The sequence below is a fragment of the Zingiber officinale genome, chromosome 1B (assembly GCF_018446385.1).
Source record: "Zingiber officinale cultivar Zhangliang chromosome 1B, Zo_v1.1, whole genome shotgun sequence".
Classification (NCBI taxonomy): domain Eukaryota; kingdom Viridiplantae; phylum Streptophyta; class Magnoliopsida; order Zingiberales; family Zingiberaceae; genus Zingiber; species Zingiber officinale.
This window is the reverse complement of record NC_055986.1, coordinates 53147385-53166587: the sequence shown is the minus strand read 5'-3', so window position 1 is coordinate 53166587 and position 19203 is coordinate 53147385. Positions and strand designations below refer to the sequence as shown.

Sequence of the window (19203 nt, the reverse complement as noted above, 5' to 3'; positions counted from 1 at the left end):
ACAACATCCAGGTCAGACTGTATCAACACCTTTCCCTTTGCTCTTTTCTCCTTGGTGGTGGTGGTGGCCGGATTTTAGAGGAAGAGGAAGAAAGCTTTTGGGTGGTGTTTATCTTGGAGGATCGTCGCCCACATGACGTCCAAGGCGAGGCGAAGAATACAGCAAAAGATCTCGAGGTCATTAGCATACAAAGAGAAGGTATAATTAGCAATTGTTTTCCGCATCATGCTAGTTATTTTTCTTTGTATACATTCCAAACACAAGAGACATTAGATCTAGTATTTCGAATTAGTTTTTCGAGTTTGTGTTTTCTTTGTTTTCGAATTTGTGATTCGATTGTTCTTTTTAGTTAACCTAGAGTTATTTAAGGAAATTAAATATTAGCTTTCCTTAAAAGGCTTTGTCTAGGCGGTGGTGGTTGCTCCCATATCCAAGAAGGCCATGCGCCTCGCCATGCAATCCTGGAAGCCAATTTTGGAAATTAATATTTAATGGAATTAATAACATAGGTGGATTTGAATCAATAGTATTAAGTTCCGCTTGCGATTCAAATCTAAACCATTAAGAACAGATAAGTTAAATTTGGAATCAATGATGTTAAGTTCCATCTGTGATTCCTAATTTAACTTCTAAAGAACACAATAGGTTATTTAAGGAAAGGTTCGACACTTGTACAAAATTTTTGTACAGTGAAACCGGTACGTTTTCCTAGGACTAACCAACAGATTCTACTATAAAGTTTTTGAAAAATAGGGAGCTCCATCGACTTTTGTTTGAAGAAAAAAAAAATGACATTTTAGGTTTTTTCTTTCAAAAATGTTTTCTTAGAACATTTGCAATGTAGATATTAATGGGTATTATAATAACTCCCTTACTAATAAAAGCATTAGGAAAGAGGTCTTATAATACCCTTTGCTTGAACATGTTCAAGTAAATATGGGGTGAGCCAACCCTTGGCTGGCCACTCCATGTGTATATTTTTTTTAGTTTTTAAATTTTATTTATAAAAAATTTTAAATTAAAAATTGAATAAAACAGTTAATTTTTTAACGACTATTTTTTAACGGTTAGTTCAAAATTTCATTTATAAATTTCTACCAATTTTATTTTCCCAACTTTATAATTTGATTTTCTCAACATCTATTTTATTTAATAAATATAATTAAAAAATAATATTATTTTTGAAAAATAATAAAATTTTATTTTTAAAAGTGAGATTATTATTAAAATAATAATAATAATTTAAATATTTTAAAATATATTTAAAATATATTTATTTAATATGATATAATTTTAAGATGATTGAGTGAATTATGAGATCTATAAATAATAAATATTAATATTAAAAGAAATATGGATGAAAGAATGAGATTGTTATAATAAATATTTGATATTGAAGTCTATGTTTTTTTTTATGAGATAATGAATATAACATTATGGATGGTAAAAAAAGTTATACGTATCCACTGGGCCTATCGTAACGGACTCCTATACATGGGCCTTGTAACAAGATCTTCCGTTTTTTATGCGCTGTTTTCATCAAATCAATGCGCCGGGCGGTCGTAGGCAGAAAAAAGAAGCGGAAGCATCACCTTCACCCACTGCTTCACCCAACCGCGCTCCGGCGATCGTATACATAATAGTACATCAAAATGGAGGGGGTCGGGGCCCGTCTGGGCCGGTCGTCAACCCGTTATGGGCCAGCGACGGTCTTCAGCGGACCGGTGAGGAAGTGGAAGAAGAGATGGATCACCGTAGCCACCCCCAACAACTCCTCCGCGGCCAAAGCCAACGGCAACGCCGCCCGATCCCGCCTTCTCCTCTATAAGTGGGCTCCTGTCTCCTCCACGCCAGCCGACGGCGCTGCCCAACCGGAGGAACACCCGCCGAGGAACTTCCGATACGTACCGGTAACTACTTCTTTTCTTCTTTGAATTACTATTTCGATTCCCGCAGTAAAGTTGGGTTCTTTCCAAGATACGGGCAGTAATTCTCGTTTCCCCTCTTTCAATTGACTGTGAACTTCGATTCACGTCTCAAATTTGGTTCTTTCTCGTGGATACGGATTAACTTTGTTGGCTAGTTGCGATTTGGGTCCTGGTGTAGGATTTCCCTCACTTTTAGATTTTTTATAGCTTTTCTTTTGTTGTTCTGTTCTCTAAGGTAAGGATCATTTCGTGCTGGTAAAGAAATTTATTCTGGTTTTCTCCCCGTCCTATCATCTCAAAGAAGTGAGTTGACAACACCCGTCCAGTGCAGGTTTTATACTAGTTTCGGACTTTGATCAACCTGTATTGTGGGTCATTTCAACTTTCAGCTTCTTAATTTGCCTGTTTAAGCATTGACCGAGTTCTCATTTGCATTATTTATCTATGTGATTGATCTTGCTATCTTTCTAGTATGATAGTAATAGTTTCAGTGCTATATGCTCGTATAGAGTTCAATGGAGGATAAGATCCATGTAACTGATCTCAAATATTTATGACTTACATGGCTTGATAAGGAGGACCATGATCATTACCTGCATAAATTAAGTTTATTAACAGAAACTGGTCATAGAGCATATAAATAGAAATTAAGGATAAAAAACATTTAAGAAAATCATAGCTTCTTGCAGTTATATTATTGTAATAAATTTTCTGTCAAGCCTTTTGGCTCGGTTCCAGAGTTTGTCAAGGTAAGTTTAGGCATTATAAAATGTTTATATAAACTCTAATGCTCTCTTTACTCCGAAGCGCGAATTGAGAAAGGAAAGGATTCTTTGTGGAAAAAAAACCTTTCATGTGAAGGAAGAGAAAAGAAAGGAAGAAGAGAGAAAAGAAGAGAATCCTCGCAGAAAAGGATGAGGGAAAAAAGAGAAAGAAAGAGAAACTTGTGCCGGACCCTCCCGATCTGGAGTTTCTGCTCGAGGCCTCCAACAATGAGCTAGGCCTACCGCTGCCTTCAGAGGAGATGGGCGTCGAGGAGGTCGTTGGCATAGGAGAAGCTTTGGTGGTTCAATGAAGATGACATTCTAGGCTTCATTGGGATAGGGACGCAGATGCGGGCTTGTGGTCGTTGGAGCTTAAAGATAAATGAGAGTGTGTGTGGGTTCAGATCGGAAAACGAGGTGTCTCGATTCAGATCATGGTGGAAAGCGAGAAGATGATCCGGTGATCATGCAAGGAGACAAAAAAAAAAAAGATCGATTGAACATAGGAAAAGAGGTGATTCATACCTAAAGTTGAACGTCATCCGCCGAAGATCAAACCAAATGTCGCCGAGGCTGACCGATAGCGTCGGCTGTGATGGGTGGTGGAAGTTTCTTAACTCTATTTTTTACCCTTTTTTTTCCTTTCATTGTGTTGACGACAAGGAGGAGGTGGACATGGTGCAGGTGACTTGCATGATTCAGTGCGAAGGATGAAGGATTCGACTTCCGCCTGATTTGGGAGAATAAAAAAACGTTTTAAAATCCATCCGCAACAGATTTACAAATCCGTCCATCTATTATTTCTTAACGAGTAAACAGTGGAAAGATTAATAATCCATCCTTTGTAACGAAATAAACAATGGAAAGTTTTCCGTGCGGAGAACTGTTCTCAATTTTTTGAATCCGTCCTCCCAAGTAAATAGACATAAAGGCTATAAGTCCACTTGCCATATATCCTAAATTAGGTCTAGGGTTTAGCTTGCAAAGATTTTTCAATCAAGGGATACCATGAAATTTACACCCTTAAAATTAGATCATAATTTGAAGCATTGCTGGGATGTTTGCCTAGATACTACAGGACTTTTTAATGTATGGTTCATGTGAACTAGTTACATAACTTTGAGACTAAATGTGGTTTTTGTGAAGGAACTAGGAATTTTAACCAATTTAGCAAATTCATTTTTTCCACATATGACTATAATTTGTAACTTCAAGAACAAAACATCTTCTAAAATGGATCCAGTATAATAAAGCCTTTATATGGTTGATTTGATATTTCTATATAAGAATAATTTAACCTACTTTGCCACCCTTAATAAAACTTATATGTAGGATCTAATCCATCTATGTTAGAGAATATGTATAGATTATGCATATTTCTAGGCATTATTTGTCATACATTTATTTACATTTCATGAGTATGATTTATATTATCACACCCTATTTCATTATGATTTCATTGCTTTTACTTCTTTGGTTCGCAGATATGCTCTTTTCGTATTTTGATTGCAAGACATATTTTTGGAGGAAAAATGACATTGGAGTAAGCTTGGAAAGAATTCAGCAAGCAAGGCTTTGCCTCACAGGCACGACCATGCCTTATTCAACCCAAGCATGGTCGTGTCTCACCGGCACGACTGTGGCTCATATGAGTTCCAACATGCCACATGGCCCGGCCGTAGGCACGACACGATTGTGTCTCTTTCGAGAGTTCAAAATAGAACCCGTCACGTAGATTGTTTCATTATTGTGTCATTTCCTTCATCTTGTAGCAATAATTATATCCTAGTTGTTGTAGATTATTTCTAAATGGGTAGAGGTTATAGCTTCTCCTATTTGTGACGCCAGAACCATTATCAAGATATTCAAGAAGATAATCTTTCACGGGTTTGGAGTTCCCAATGTAGTTATCAGTGATGGAGAATCTCACTTCATTGAAAAACAATTTGAGAACTTACTTAAGAAATATGGGGCAAGTCATAAAATTACAACGCCATATCATTCGCAAACAAGTGGGCAAATAGAGAGATAAAAGGTATATTAGAAAAGACGGTATCCATATGGGCTTACTGTATTAATTAGAAGACTCCAATTGGAATGACACCATTTCGTTTGGTTTATGAAAAACCTTATCATCTTCCGGTAGAATTGGAGCATAAAACCTATTGGGTAATTCAACGACTCAACTTCAATTTGAAATCAGTCGGAGGAAAGAGAAAACTTCAACTTAATGAATTAGATATACTAAGCATGGATGCTTTTGACAAGGAAAGAACAAAAAAATAACATGATAGACACATTGAAGGAAATTTCATGAAGGTTACCTTGTGTTGCTATTCAATTTAAGACTAAAGTCTTTTTTTCCTTGAAAGTTAAAATCATGATGGTCAAGACCTTTCAAAGTTCAAAAGGTATATTCATATGGAGCAGCTGACATCTAGAGCAAGAAATCAAGATCTTGTAAAGTGAATGAGCAAAGATTGAAAAGATACTTCTTAGAATGCTTGTTGAATATGAAGAAGAATAATATTTTTTTGAGCCTCATCCTTCAGATTGAGCTAAAATAAGGTCAAAGTTGTGACTTTAAACGAGCGCTTTTTGGGTGGCAACTCAAGAGTTTTGCTTTCTTGTTCTAGTTTATGTTTTCAATTTCTTCATTTTGATTTTCATTTGAGTCTTCTTTTTGCTTTTTTCAGGGGTGCAAACCTACACGAGTTGGCCGTGGTGATTACCATGGGCGTAAATGACATTTGAAGAGCATTTGAAGGCAGGCCGTGTCCAAAAGGCACATGCCATTTTTGACGGAGTTTATGAAGGCCCAAGACATGGTCAGGCACGACCATGCCATTTTTGAAGGAGTTTATGGAGGCCTATGACATGACCATGTCTTTTTGGCATGACCGTGCCAATCTTTGCTGGTCACTGAAGGTATCATGGCATGACCTGTCTTTTTGATACGGTCGTGTGAAAATCTAGGAGAGGCACAGAACTTATCACAGCATGGTCGTATCCTTTTGACACAGTTGTGCTTTGCGTGTTCAAACATATAGCTTCAGTTGTGTCTATTGACACGACCATGGCGTGAATGTAAGGGTTTAAACCCCAGATCACGGATTGCGTCCCACTTCCACACGACCATGCTACCTCATTATCTTCCCCTTCTTTCTTCTTTCTCCTTTCTCCTTCACCTCTTTCAAAGACTTTCGCCCACCTCCCTTCTTTCACCTCCATCTTCTCACTCCTATCCAAAGATTCTCATCTCTACTCTCTTCTCTTCTCAAGTGAGGGATTCTCCCCTTGTTTTTTTTTCCTTACACCCTAAAATCCCCTTAGGCTTGTTCTTTTATCTTAATAAGATGTTGAAGCATCCTTAAGAAGGGAGTTGGCTGGCACAAAGATGGTGCATCCAAAGTCAAGGGCAAAGAAAAGTCTATAACTAAGGAAAAGCAAAGGGCACACTACGAAGGTATAGACAATAATCTCGGTATTATATTTAATAATGATGAGCAAAAATCTCGTTATAATTATTTGGTTAATTGTCGTATTGTCTACAAAAAAATATTTAGATTATGACACTTTGGATATTTTGGGTCTCAAGAACGATGTTGAATGGTTGATTAATAGGATAGGATGGAAAAGTCTCATTAATATAAATTTCCCCACATATCCTAGAATTGTCTTGGAATTTTTAAGTTCTATCGATTTTTAAGATACTTTCGGGGCATGAAAGATTTCAATTCGCTTGTTTAATGATAATTACGAGTGGACATTTGATGACTTTAATTCGTGTTTTGAATTATCATATAGGGCGAAACGAGTAATCCCCAATAATTTCCATAGTTTATATATGTGAGCTTCACTTGGTGGTGATGTTAATTTTAAACCCTCCATTTCTAAGGCTACTTCCATTGTTAATCCTATTTTCTGATATCTTCATCAAGTTATGAGGCATCCAATATTTTGGACGAGGTGATAGTGAAGGAGTCTTGCGTAAGTGTGAATTACTTTGTCTATGGGCTATGCTTGAGGAGGTTAATATCAATATAGGATTTCATTTTATCCAACACTTAGTAAAAATAGGGAGATCCTCTTCCTCTAGTACTATCGTTGGGAGGGTTGCTTACTCGTATTGCTATTGTCCTTGGTTGTGATTTAGAAGGTTTGGAGGTAGTGGATGGTACCCCTTAGATTGATATTAACTCATGTTTGTCAATACTCATGATCCGAAGAGATGGTAATGGATACAGTCTACTTTTGAAGGATAATTTCCTTTTGCGTTTGCCAAACTATGATTTAACCACCATTCATGCCAAGAAAAATTGGTCAATGTTAAACACCAATTAACAACCTGTTCCCTCTCCAGTAGATCCATCTAGCCGGGTTTTAAGTGGCCATGCTCCCTCTACTTTTGAGTCTGTTAGACATTCATCAGTTTTTGCCAATTCCCTTGCAGGTTCTAGATTTGATTTTTCTGAGTTCCGCTCCATACTAGATGCTCATCATTCTGATCATACTATGCATACAGATCTTTTAGAGCGACAATGTTTTATGTCGGATGATCAGTTTCAATTTGTGCGACAACACTTTAGGAGGGAAGAGGAATTATTTAAGTTGACTGCTGATTTCATTCACCTTAAAGAGGAAGAATGGGAGAAACGGAAGGATAATCGGAGGTTAATGGATTAACTTGACCTTCTTGGATTTCTAGGTTTCCTTGATTTTCCTCCATCCCCACCTTATCCCACCTTATTGATTTTCTTTTTCATTAGGACAATGAAGTGTCCTAGTCTAGGGTATTTGTACATATGTACATTTGCTTGTTTCAGTTTGGTTTACTTTTGCTTGGCTTGATTTAGTTCTATTTCAGTTGTTTGTTTTGATTTGGTTATGTTTCATTTGTGGCATTTTTAGTTGCATTAGTTATTATATCATTTCTGGTTTGTTCTTATTGTAAAAATACTAGCACACTTGTTCTAAATTTTCATATTGTTGTGATTTATGGTGCTAATATGCTTAGTGATCTACCTTTTTTTTTTCTATCCATTGTAACATGAAGTGAGCTATATTTTTATTGGAAAAGTTTGAGGGTTGACCTAGTTTAAGGATTTCTTCACACTATCCTTGATTTTGATGGTAGATAATTTTAAAAATAGTCATGATTTATAGAACCAGACTAGTATTTATGCTTCTTAGGTGATGTTTCAACTATTTTTTTTGTTACTTGATAAACTTGGATCACGTCATTTCATTTGAAAAAAATCAAAATCCCTATATTTGTTCTAGTGCTGCAACATTTGCAACAACAACAACAACAACAACCAAGCCTTTTCCCACTAGGTGCTGCAACATTTGCAAGAAAAAAAAAATTGAATAAGGGATATAAAAATAGTTGGCTTGCGTGGAAATTAATAAGTTATCCTTTTGAGATCGAGTTAGGTTACTAGGGAAATAAGTGTTACGTTTCTCTTAATTTCGAGTGATCTTTGAGACCTTGTGTAGACTTTGAGAGGCATGAATTATACGTGTGGCAGATTCTAGAATTATGCCTATCGCTGAGGCATAAGGAATATGGTTAGATGACGACTTGACTAGGTTTGGAGATTGTCATTTGAAAAAGTTAGGCCACTTATTGCACTGAGCATGGAGAACTTCTACTTAGGCCGTACTCAAATAATTTTTGTATCATGTCATCAATGAAACTATATGATAGGATTGACTAATTCATTAGGGATTATGATGCACCATTTCGACATGTGAAATTTTTATTTGAGGATAAGTAAAAGTTTAAGTCGGGGGTGTGATGTGTGTAGATTATGCATGTTTCTAGGCATTGTTTGCCATACATTTATTTGTATTTCATGAGCATGATTTACATTATCGCATCCTATTTTATAATGATTTTATTACTTTTACTCTTTGGTTCGGAGATATGTTCTTTTCGTATTTTGATTGATAGGATGAATTTTTAGAGTAAAAATAGAACATATTGGACATTGGAGCAAACTTGGAAAGAATTCAGCAAGCAATGTCATGCCTTACAGGCATGACTATATCTCCCACGAGTTCTAGCATCCTAGAGCTCAAAATAGAATTCCCAACGATTTGGCTTGCCCATGAGGCACGATCGTGCCTTCACCATAACTGACATGGCACGGTCGTGTAAAAAGGCATGGTTGTGTCGCGTCATTTAGGGCGTGTGTGGGAACCTATAAAAGGGAAGGAAGATCCCCTTTTCAAGGGGAGAAGAGTTTTCCCTTCAAGGGAACCCATAAAATCTATTTCCGAGATAGATTTCAACGATCCGCCCACCATCCAAACTAGGATTTCATCTGAAGATATTGGCAACATCTCGCTAAGATTTCTATTCTCTTCTTTTTCCGATTTGAGTTCTAGATTATTAGTTTCTATGTCTTGCTGTTGTATTTCTTTTACTATGGAGTAGATTCTCCGAATTCTAGGATGTAACTATGATGTGATGTTAATATGTGAACTATGTATTTGTTCACTTGTTCTTATTTGATGAATTGTGTGTGTTGAATGTGTTGAATGTGAGATTGGATGTAGAGGATTAGTTACTATATAGAGGTGATGCTCTAGATTATATGACCGAGGAGCCTTTAGTAACAAAGGGTATTCTTTAATCGAACTTTCTAGAGTTATCACCTTGAAAAGGGGGCCAATTTTATGGAAGAGATTAGCTAATTAGAGTTTAATGAGGTTTTCCCAACTTAATGTTAGGAAGTGACTTGTGTAAGCTAGACTGTATGATCATGGGCTTTCATGTGACAGAAGGTATCCCTTTAACCGAACTTTCTAGTGGTATCTCTTTACTTAATAACATTGCAAGTAGTGCAAACATTCCGGTATAACCTTTACAGGTCCATACCGGTAATTTGGTTAAACTCCTTACAAGAACGTAAACATGGAGATGAGGAAATGAACAATACATAGTGAAACCGAAATTCTAGAATCGTCTCCCCCAAATCAATTTCCCTCTTCAATCATTTGCTCTCATTGGATTTTTTTCTCTCTTGCGCATACATGCTTTCACACAACCTTCAATTGTCTAGATAACTTGCTTTACGAACTTGACTAGTGCTCAATCAATGGTCTCTATGGACAACATAACCGTGCACTTGTGGTTTGACAACATTAGACAATTTGTAGATTACTATGTTCATCAGAATATTGTCTCACCTAACTTAATCTATGCACATTTTACTGTAAATATATTTAGAATTTGTATGATATGGATACTTGAAAGACAATCATTTCTATCGAATTATGTACCCAATTTTCCCACTTTTTTACTTCCAATATTTGGGATTTAGGAATAATACAAAAAGCACCTACATTCTATAGGTGTTGGCTTAATTGCTTACCGATTACAAATGCAATCTTATGGAGTATACCCTCTTTTTTTATATTTACTGTAACTTCTTTGTTCTATGTTTTATTGGTTTTATCTGCAAAATTGATTTCTTATTAATTTAATTAGAGATGCACCTCTAGTTCTTTGTTGTTAGTTTCATTGAAGCTATACATTGATACTATTCAAAATGGTTTCATATATGTACCCTCAGCAAACTGAATCCTAATTTTCAATAATATAATAGTATGTGTGCTTGTCTCTGATCCACATTCACGAATAAAATAGCATTGGTTGTATAGAAGGCTGGACATGATTGAAATAGATGAGTGAATTATTTTTAGTAATTTATTTTCGGTTTTTAGAGAAAAATATTTATATATATTTAACATTTCTAATAAACCCTTAGAATGGCTTTAGGAGCAAGCTCCTTGGATCTTGTCTTTGTTTGTGCATTTGTTAAGCTATTTGCTAAGAAAACATTCAGTTATGTTTTTGCAATTCTTTTCTTGTAATTTAGTGCGGGAAGGAAGTTAATTTTCTGTTCAGTTATTGTTCTTCTGTAAGACTTCTTAGTGGATGGTTATTAGTGTTTTCTGAACAATACAGATTTCGGTTCTCGAAGAGCAAAAACAAGAGGATGCTGAAAAGCTTCATGAAACATATGAACCTAGTAATGTTGACCTTTCATCACAGATAAACCGGAATGTTTCTGCTGATTTGAAACCTGACATGAATGATATTTTAATGGGAGAATCAATGGCGGTAATCATCTCTGATATCATCATAGCGTCTCTTTCTTGGTTAATTTGACTTATGGTGTCTGGAGTAATAACTTATGAAGGTGGATGAGAAGATTTAGTATGTGCCTATGATTATCTAAATCCTGTTGAAAAGGGGATGAACATGAACATAGATCATGCTCATTTTAGCTATTTCTAATGCTTCTAAAAAAACATGTTTGGAATAGAGGTGTGAAAACTAAGGTTTCTTTGAATTTACTTGAACAAGTTAAGGTAGAGTGGCACAAGATCGTTTTTTGCAGTGCCATTGATATAGTTTTTCATATATGATTATGATTAGGTAGTCTCTAGCCGGTCCATTTACTTAAAGTTTAATGATTGCTCAAAAGATGTTCTTAGGCTATGCTTATTTTATTAGAAAAGTAAGGGGAGGAAATAATTAAATGACAATTTCATCCTCATACTTCCATAATCATATAATTAATGCCTTTGGCAATAACACTTAATCTTCCTTGTTGACATTGTCTTGATAAATTTTCGTAGTTATTAGTTGGGTGATTAATTATTTTAATTTTTATAATTTTTTTTTGGTTTGTTACTTTTAAATTTTCAAGATTTTATATCAAATAGTGTTTAATTTTATATTTTCGATCAATTATTTTCAAATTGTTACTTTTCTTTCAAGTAGTAATTAACTCCTTTGAATTTTTCAAAAGTTGCATTTAGTTTATCTTTAAACTAAAGGAGGGTTGCATTAGATTGCTAACAAATCTTAATTTAGGGTAAATGTTCAATGAATAGATCCATCAAATTATTGTGCTAATGTTAGGTTGTTTCCCGTAAGGAACGAGTTGCAGGGTTCGACTGTAATATCTCGATAAGGACCGCTACATTTCTAAAACTCAGGTCTAATATTAAATATATAAGAGTTCGCATTGTAGAGTCTGATTGTAACGTATCTGTAAGGACTGCTATATCTCCATAAGAACTTAAGTGTAGTATTAAGTAGGCAACATTTCTCACACCATAAGTTGGATAAGAACAAATATTATAGGAAAGCTAATAGTCTAAGATTTAGAACACGAAACATAGAAACTTTCACCGGTGAAACAATGGAGGTAGTAAATACGATAATTATGAGAAGAATTAGTATTTTGTGTGTACAAGAGACAAAATTGATATACTAGAAGCAAAGATGATAGAAAACTTGAGTTTTAAGTTACGGTACAAAGAAAGAGTAAAACAAGAAATGAAGTGAGTAATGTTGTAGATAGATCATTAAGAATGAAGTTATAGGAGCAGTAAGAGGGATAAATGTTATAGATAGTTCATTAAAGAATAAAGTTATATGAGTAGTTAGAAAGAGGGATAAAATTATAGTCGATAGTAGTGGTAAAAAAACTATAAACGTAATTAGCACATAGCACCTCAAGTAGGATTAGATGAAAATACCAAATCAAGTTTTGGGACGATCATGCAGTATTATAAAACATTTTGCCAAATGAAAAGATTTTAATAGGAGGTGATCTAATTAAGCATGTCTGAGTGAAAAAATGAGGAATATGAGACGGTGTAAGGTGATTATGGGTTTGGAATAAGAAATGAAGAAGGAAAAACTATATTGGATTTTGTAATAGCATATGACCTTACAACAATAACCAAGTCTTATCCCTTACAACAACAACCAAGTCTTATCCCATTAGGTGGGTTAGACTATATGGATCCTTTTACGCCATTGAGTTATATCTCCTACTATATCATCATTTCTATTTAGATAAATTTTATCTTGTTTTATTGTTGCTAACAAAGTCTTTTTTTGATCTTCCTCTTCCTCGTTTGATATGTGTGTTTGTCATAGTTTCACATCGCATAATTGGAGCATTTATTGGTCATCTAAGTACATGCCTATACTATCTTAAACGTCTCTTGGAGTTTTCCTTCAATTGATGCAACTCTGACTTTCTCTAATGCTCTCATTTCTTATTCTGTTCATCCTCGTATGTCCACATATTCATCTTAATATCTTTATCTTTGCAACTCTCATCTTTTGCTCATGCCCTCGAGTCATAGTCCAACATTTAACTCTATATAACATAGCAGGTTTTAAAGGTACTTTATAGTTACATAAAATACCTGACGCTCTCCTCCATTTCAACCATTCTGTTTGTATTTTATGTAAGACTTCTCTCTCAATCCTTCCATCATTTTGCAAAAATGATCCTAAATATTTAAAGCTCTCGGTTCCAGACAACTTGTCATCTCATATCTTAACAATTGTCTCATTTTGTCTAATATTGCTAAACTTAAATTTCATATATTCTGTCTTTATCCTACTAAATCTAAAATTTTTCCCTTCTAGTGTTTCTCGCTAAGATTCTAGTTTAACATTTACTTCTTCACGTGTTTTATCTACCAAAATAATATCATTTGTAAACAATATGCACCACGATACTATGTCTTGAATGTTTACATGAGTTCGTCTATAATTAGTGTAAAAAGATAGGGGCTTAGAGCTGATCCTTGATGTAACCCTATCTTTATTGGAAATGCTTCAGTTACTCCATTTGAAGTCTTTACTCTGATCGTTACATCCTTATACATTTCCTTAATTAGTTTAATAAATATTACGTTAATCCTCCCTTTTCTAGAATTCTCAATATAATCTCTCTTGAACTCTATCATAAGCTTTTTTCAATGAATATCATGTGTAGATCTTATTTTTGCTTATGATATTTTTAATTAATTGTTTAAAATGTATAACTTCTATTTTTGACCTTCCAGGCATGAACTCAAATTGATTTTCGGTCATCGTGGTCATTTTTATGACTCATTAGTTTAATACCCTTATAGTTTGCACAATTTTGTATGTCTCCCTTGTTCTTATATAAGCGAACTAGAGTACTTATTCTACATTGATCAAAATTTTGTAAGATATTAAATATCTTGTTTTCCTAGGCACTTCCACACTTCTATCGGAATATCATCTGATCCAACGACTTTTATATTGTGCATCCCATTTAAAGATTATTCTACTTCTGAAGTTTGAATTCTATGATAAAAATTTAAATTTGTATGCTTATTTGACCTACTTAAATTACTAAAGTTAAGTTGGTCACCTAAACCTTCATTATAAAGTTGATGAAAAATACCTCTTCCACCGCTTTTTTATTTCTCTATTGTTTACTAGTACTCTATTACATTCATCTTTAATACATTTTATTTGGATAAGATCTCTTGTTTTCCTTTCTTTCACTTTAACTATTCTATAAATGTCTCTCTTCCCTTTTTTGTATCTAATTTATGATATAATTGTTCAAAAATTTCATTTTTTGCTTCATTAAACTCTCTTAGCTTATTTTTTGGCTATTATATATTTTTTTAAGTTTTTCTCATTCTTACAAATATATAATTCTTTATAAGCTATTCATTTTTCCTTCACTGTTTCTTGTACTTTCTCATTCCACCACCAAGATTCCTTAATTAGTGATGTATGTCTCTTTGATTCATCGAGTACACTCTTAGCTACTATTTTCAACTTTGATACCATCTTATCCCATATGTCGTATTAAAATCACCGTATATTTCACCTAATGCTTGTACTCCTACCTTCTCCTTAAATATATTTTGATTTCCGTCCTTTAACTTTCACCACTTAATTTTAGGAATCGTATATATTTTCTTTCTATTGATGATATATTTGAGGCGTATATCAACGCTACTAACTTATGTTGGGTAGTTAAGCTTTATTTAGGGATGACCTTGTAATATTTATAAATCTTTCTATCTTTCTTCCTAACCATTCAAAAAGTCAATTTGCGATTTATTATTTCCACTTTTGAATATGACTAAGTGATATTTTCTTTTCTTAAAAAACATATTAGCTATGCTATCGTAAAATTTAATATATTTTTCCCTTTCTCATTTCTCCTTTCAAACCTATAACCCATGTACCATTTCATATTCCTCATTTTCCACTCCGACATGCTTATTTAGATTACCTCTTATTAAAATTATTTCATTTGACAGAATATTTTGTAATATTTCATCTAAATCGTTTCAAAATCTTAATTTGGTAGCTTCATCTAATCCTATACTTGTGGTGCATATACGCTAATTATGTTTATAGTTTCTTTCCCCACTATTATCTTCAGGGCTATAATTTTATCCCCTTTTCTAACTACTTCTACAACTTTATCCTTTAACGAAATATCTACAACAATATCCACTCTATTTTTTTCTTTACTCTTTCCTATGTATCAATACTTAAAACCCGAGTTCTCTATTAGTTTTACCTTCTCGCCCACCCATTTTATTTTTTGTACACACAAAATACTAATTATTCTTCTAATCATCGTATCTATTACTTCCAATGATTTACAGTAAGGGTTCTTGTGTTTCATCTTCCAAATATTAGATTATTAGTTTTCTTATCATATTTGTTCTTATCCAACTTATGGTGCGAGAATTCTTACCTATTTAACATTACACCCAAGTTCTTGTGGAGATGTAGCGGTCCTTGTCGATACATTACAGTGGAACCTGTAACGTGAACTTTTGCAAATTTAGCACTATACCCGAGTTCTAGAGATGTAGTAGTGCTTGCTGAGACGTATAGCCGGACCCTGCAACACGTTCCTTTCGGGGAACAACTTAGCATTAACATAATAGTTTAATAGATCTATTAATTGAATATTTATTATAGTTTTAATGCTAGTTGACAACTTAACGCAATCCTTCTCCTTTATTTGGGTTTGAGATATTATATTTGTTAATACGTTTTTTAAGAAAAGAGAAAAATACTTGGTTACGTTTAAAAATGGAAATAATTAATCGTAAATTGACTTTCTTATGATTAGGAAGAGAGATCGAAAGATTTGTAAAGATTACAAGAGCATCCCTTGAGAAATCTTAACTACCCAATATAAATTAGTAGTCTTGAATATATACCTTAAGTATAATATCAATAGAAGATAAATATACACAATTCTTAAAATTAAGTGATGGAAGTTAAAGAATGAGAATCAAGACATATTTAAAAAGAAGGTAGGAGTACAAGGATTAGGTGAAATATATGGTGACTCTAATACGATATGAGATAAGATAATATCAAAATTGAAAATAGTAGCCAAGAGTGTACTCAGAGAGTCAATGAAGCATGCACTACAAAAGAATCTTAGTGGTAAAATGAGAAAGTATAGGAGGAAGTGAAGAAAAAACGAACAACTTATAAGGAATTATATATTTATAAAAATGAGGAATACTTTAAAAAATATACAAAGCCAAGAGGTTTAAAAAGCAGTGAATGAAGCAAAGAATAAAAAAGTAGGTCAAATGGGTATAGAAATTTTAATTTTTATCGTAGAATTCAAATTTCAGAAATAGAACAAGTTTTAAATGAAATGTAAAATGAAGAAGTCGTTAGACCAGATGATATTTCGATAGATGTATGGAAGTGTCTAGGGAAACAAGATATTGAATGATTTATAAAATTATTTAACATAATATTGAAAATGAGAATAACACCTAATCAATGGAGGATAAATACTCTAGTTCCTTTATATAAGAATAAGAGAGACATACAAAATTGTGCAAGCTATAGGGGTATTAAACTAATGAATTATACCATTAAACTTTAGGAAAATGTAATAAAAAAATAATTAAGGAAGGAAACCACAGTGACCGATAATCAATTTGGGTTCATATTGGAACTTCAATAATATAAGCTATATATCTAATACTAATTGAAAAGTATAGGGAGTAAAAACAAGATCTACATATGGTAATCATTACCTTAGAAAGAACTTATGATAGAATTCTAAGAGAAATTATATAGAGAATTATAGAAAAAAGAGGTGTTAGCGTAACATATATTGAACTAATTAAGAATATGTATGAGATATTTTTTTACATCAAAAATCAACTCTAAGTCTCTATCTTTTTACACTAATCATGGAGGAACTTGAGACATTCAAAACATAGTAGTGTTGTGCATGTTATTTGCAAATGATAATTTTTTGTAGATGAAACACGTGAAGGAGTAAATGCTAAGCTAGAATCTTGGTGAGAAATACTAGAAGTAAAAGATAAATACAGAATATATGAAATTTAAGTTTAATAATATTAGACGTAATAAGATAATTGTTAAGATAGGAGGAACTGAGAGTTTAAAGTATTTAGGATTATTTTTACAAAATGATGGAGAAATTAAAAGAGATGTCTTACATAGAATATAAGCAGGATGGTTAAAATAGAGAAAAGTATTGAGTGTTTTATGTGATCGTAAAGTATCTCTAAAACTTAAAAGGAAATTCTACAAAACAACGGTTAGACCTGCTATATTACATGACACTGAATGTTGGGCTATGACTCGAGCATATGAAGATGAGAGTTGCAGAGATGAGGATGTTAAGGTGAATGTGTGGATATACGGGGATGGACAGAATAAAAAAATGAAAGCATAGGAAAGTCGGAGTTATATTTATTAAGAAAAAATTATGAGAGACATTTAAGATGGTACAACATGTGCTTAGATGATCAATAAATGTTCTATTAAGCGATATGAAATTATGATAAATATGCACATTAAACGAGGAAAAGAAAAACAAAAGACTTGATTAGCAATAATAAAATAAGATAAATTTTATTTAAGTTGAAACGATGATATGTAGAGGATAGAGCCTAATATCGTAAAAGGATCCATATAGCCGACCCCACCTAGTGGGATAAGGTTTTGTTGTTGTTGTTGCATTTAGTTTACTTTTGTGAGGTCAAAATAGTATACGGGTAAAATAATTTTTTTTATCCTTTGAATTTACTTCCAAGCAAACATAGTTGTAAACAAAAAGAAAGGAATTATGATCACTTTTTTCAACTTTCATTTAAATTGCTTCGCTCTCCAGATTTCTTTCAAAGTTAACATAGCCTTCGTGCATAAGGTTCTCCCAAGTTCCTTGCACTGCCTCAGTCTAGGATTTTATAATTCTAATGTTTTTTTTTTTAAATGAGTCTGTGGCTTCGAGGCTGCAATAGTTTTACCTTCTGATTGCGCTAGGCTTGCAACATAGTGTTCAATTCCCTTGTACAATGTTCATTTCATTTATTGTTATCTTGTATTTGCCACTCAATCTGTCTCAGTTGCTTTGAATAATTACCATTGTCAGTCTGGACTTGGGTATTAATTCGCTTGAAAGATGAAAATGCATTCTGCTTGGAATATAATTCTGTTCCATTTGGGCTTTAGTGCATCTTTATTCCTTTTGATTTGTTTAGTCCGTCACATAATTTTCTTGTGCATTTTTCTTGCTGGTGTGTACGTGCTAAGAAAACCCTGATTCATAGTGTTTCTATGTTCCAGGCTTCAGACATGGACCAAAATTCAGCAGATGATAACAACCTAGCTAATTTGGACTTGAATTTGGGTTTGAAAGGTATTGACAATGAGAGGGAAACAAAATCCAGAAATGAAGGTGATGATGTGGAGAAATTAAGCATAGGTGAGGACATTAAAATTAATGGAACAAATTCAGAAGCAGCAAACAAGATGAAGAGAAAAGCTGTCACCCCCGACCTAGAAATGTGAGCGTGATCAGTTATGTTGGTTTTTTGCATTCATCATTTGTTTAGCAAAGCTGCAAACTTATGCTCTGATTCGCAGTTTGCTGCTTTGAATTGTGATCCATTTGTTGGTTACTGACAGCCAAACCATTTCCTTCTTTCTCACTTCTGATTGAATTTGTATCTTGTTAATGAAACGGCTACGCCATCATCATGTACCGATGGAACCATTTAACCATGAAAAAAAAACTATATAACATTTTGTCTTTACCCCTGCAGTGTGCTAGGATCTGCTGTGCATATGTTTGGCTCGCGTACACTGATATTGATATAGTTCAAATTTTTATGACAAATCGAAAATCATCAGGGATCAAATCGTAATTTTTAATATTTGTGGTTTAATTTGCAAAATGTCCAATAAAATTAGGGATGTAAATGAACCAAGTCGTTCGTGAACTATTTGAAGCTCGATTCGATAAAAGTTTGTTTGAGCTCGTTTAATGAGACTCGTTAAGATAAACAAATCAAGTTCAAGTTTCGTAATATTCAGCTCGTTAACTCGTGAACACGTTCGTTAAATTCATGAACTAACTTTTAAATTGAAAAAAATATTAGTTTTGATATTAAATTATAAATTTTACACTATATTTATGAAAAGTATAGAAAAATATATTAAATTTATTTATTAGAATAAAATTATAAATTTCGATAAGAAAATTAATTTTTTCTAAATATATAATTTAATTTTAATAAATATTTAAATTTATAATTTATATTTATTCAGTTTTAGGCTCGATAAAAGTTCGAATAAGCTCGCGAGCCATGAATATATTCATTAATTAAAA

General features: G+C 33.4%; 1 protein-coding gene across 2 annotated transcripts; it reads left to right on the top strand.

Annotated features, from left to right (window-relative positions):
• The first annotated feature begins 1531 nt into the window (after positions 1-1531).
• LOC122056599 lies at positions 1532-18628 on the top strand. Of its 2 annotated transcripts, XM_042618629.1 has the most exons (4): positions 1532-1910; positions 5389-5620; positions 10671-10826; positions 18159-18628. In XM_042618629.1, the coding sequence occupies exons 2-4, from the start codon at positions 5534-5536 to the stop codon at positions 18381-18383; spliced, it is 468 nt and encodes a 155-aa protein (XP_042474563.1). In that variant the 5' UTR covers positions 1532-1910; positions 5389-5533; the 3' UTR covers positions 18384-18628. The 2 variants fall into 2 exon arrangements, with proteins under 2 accessions (XP_042474563.1, XP_042474554.1); XM_042618620.1 differs by lacking the exon at positions 5389-5620.
• Positions 18629-19203: the final 575 nt, after the last annotated feature.

Coding starts and splice junctions, on each gene's coding strand:
- LOC122056599 (XM_042618620.1), top strand. CDS start 1,653: ATGGAGGGGGTCGGGGCCCGTCTGGGCCGGTCGTCAACCCGTTATGGG. Junction 1,911..10,670: donor GGAACTTCCGATACGTACCG/GTAACTACTTCT, acceptor TGAACAATACAG/ATTTCGGTTCTCGAAGAGCA. Junction 10,827..18,158: donor TAATGGGAGAATCAATGGCG/GTAATCATCTCT, acceptor TCTATGTTCCAG/GCTTCAGACATGGACCAAAA.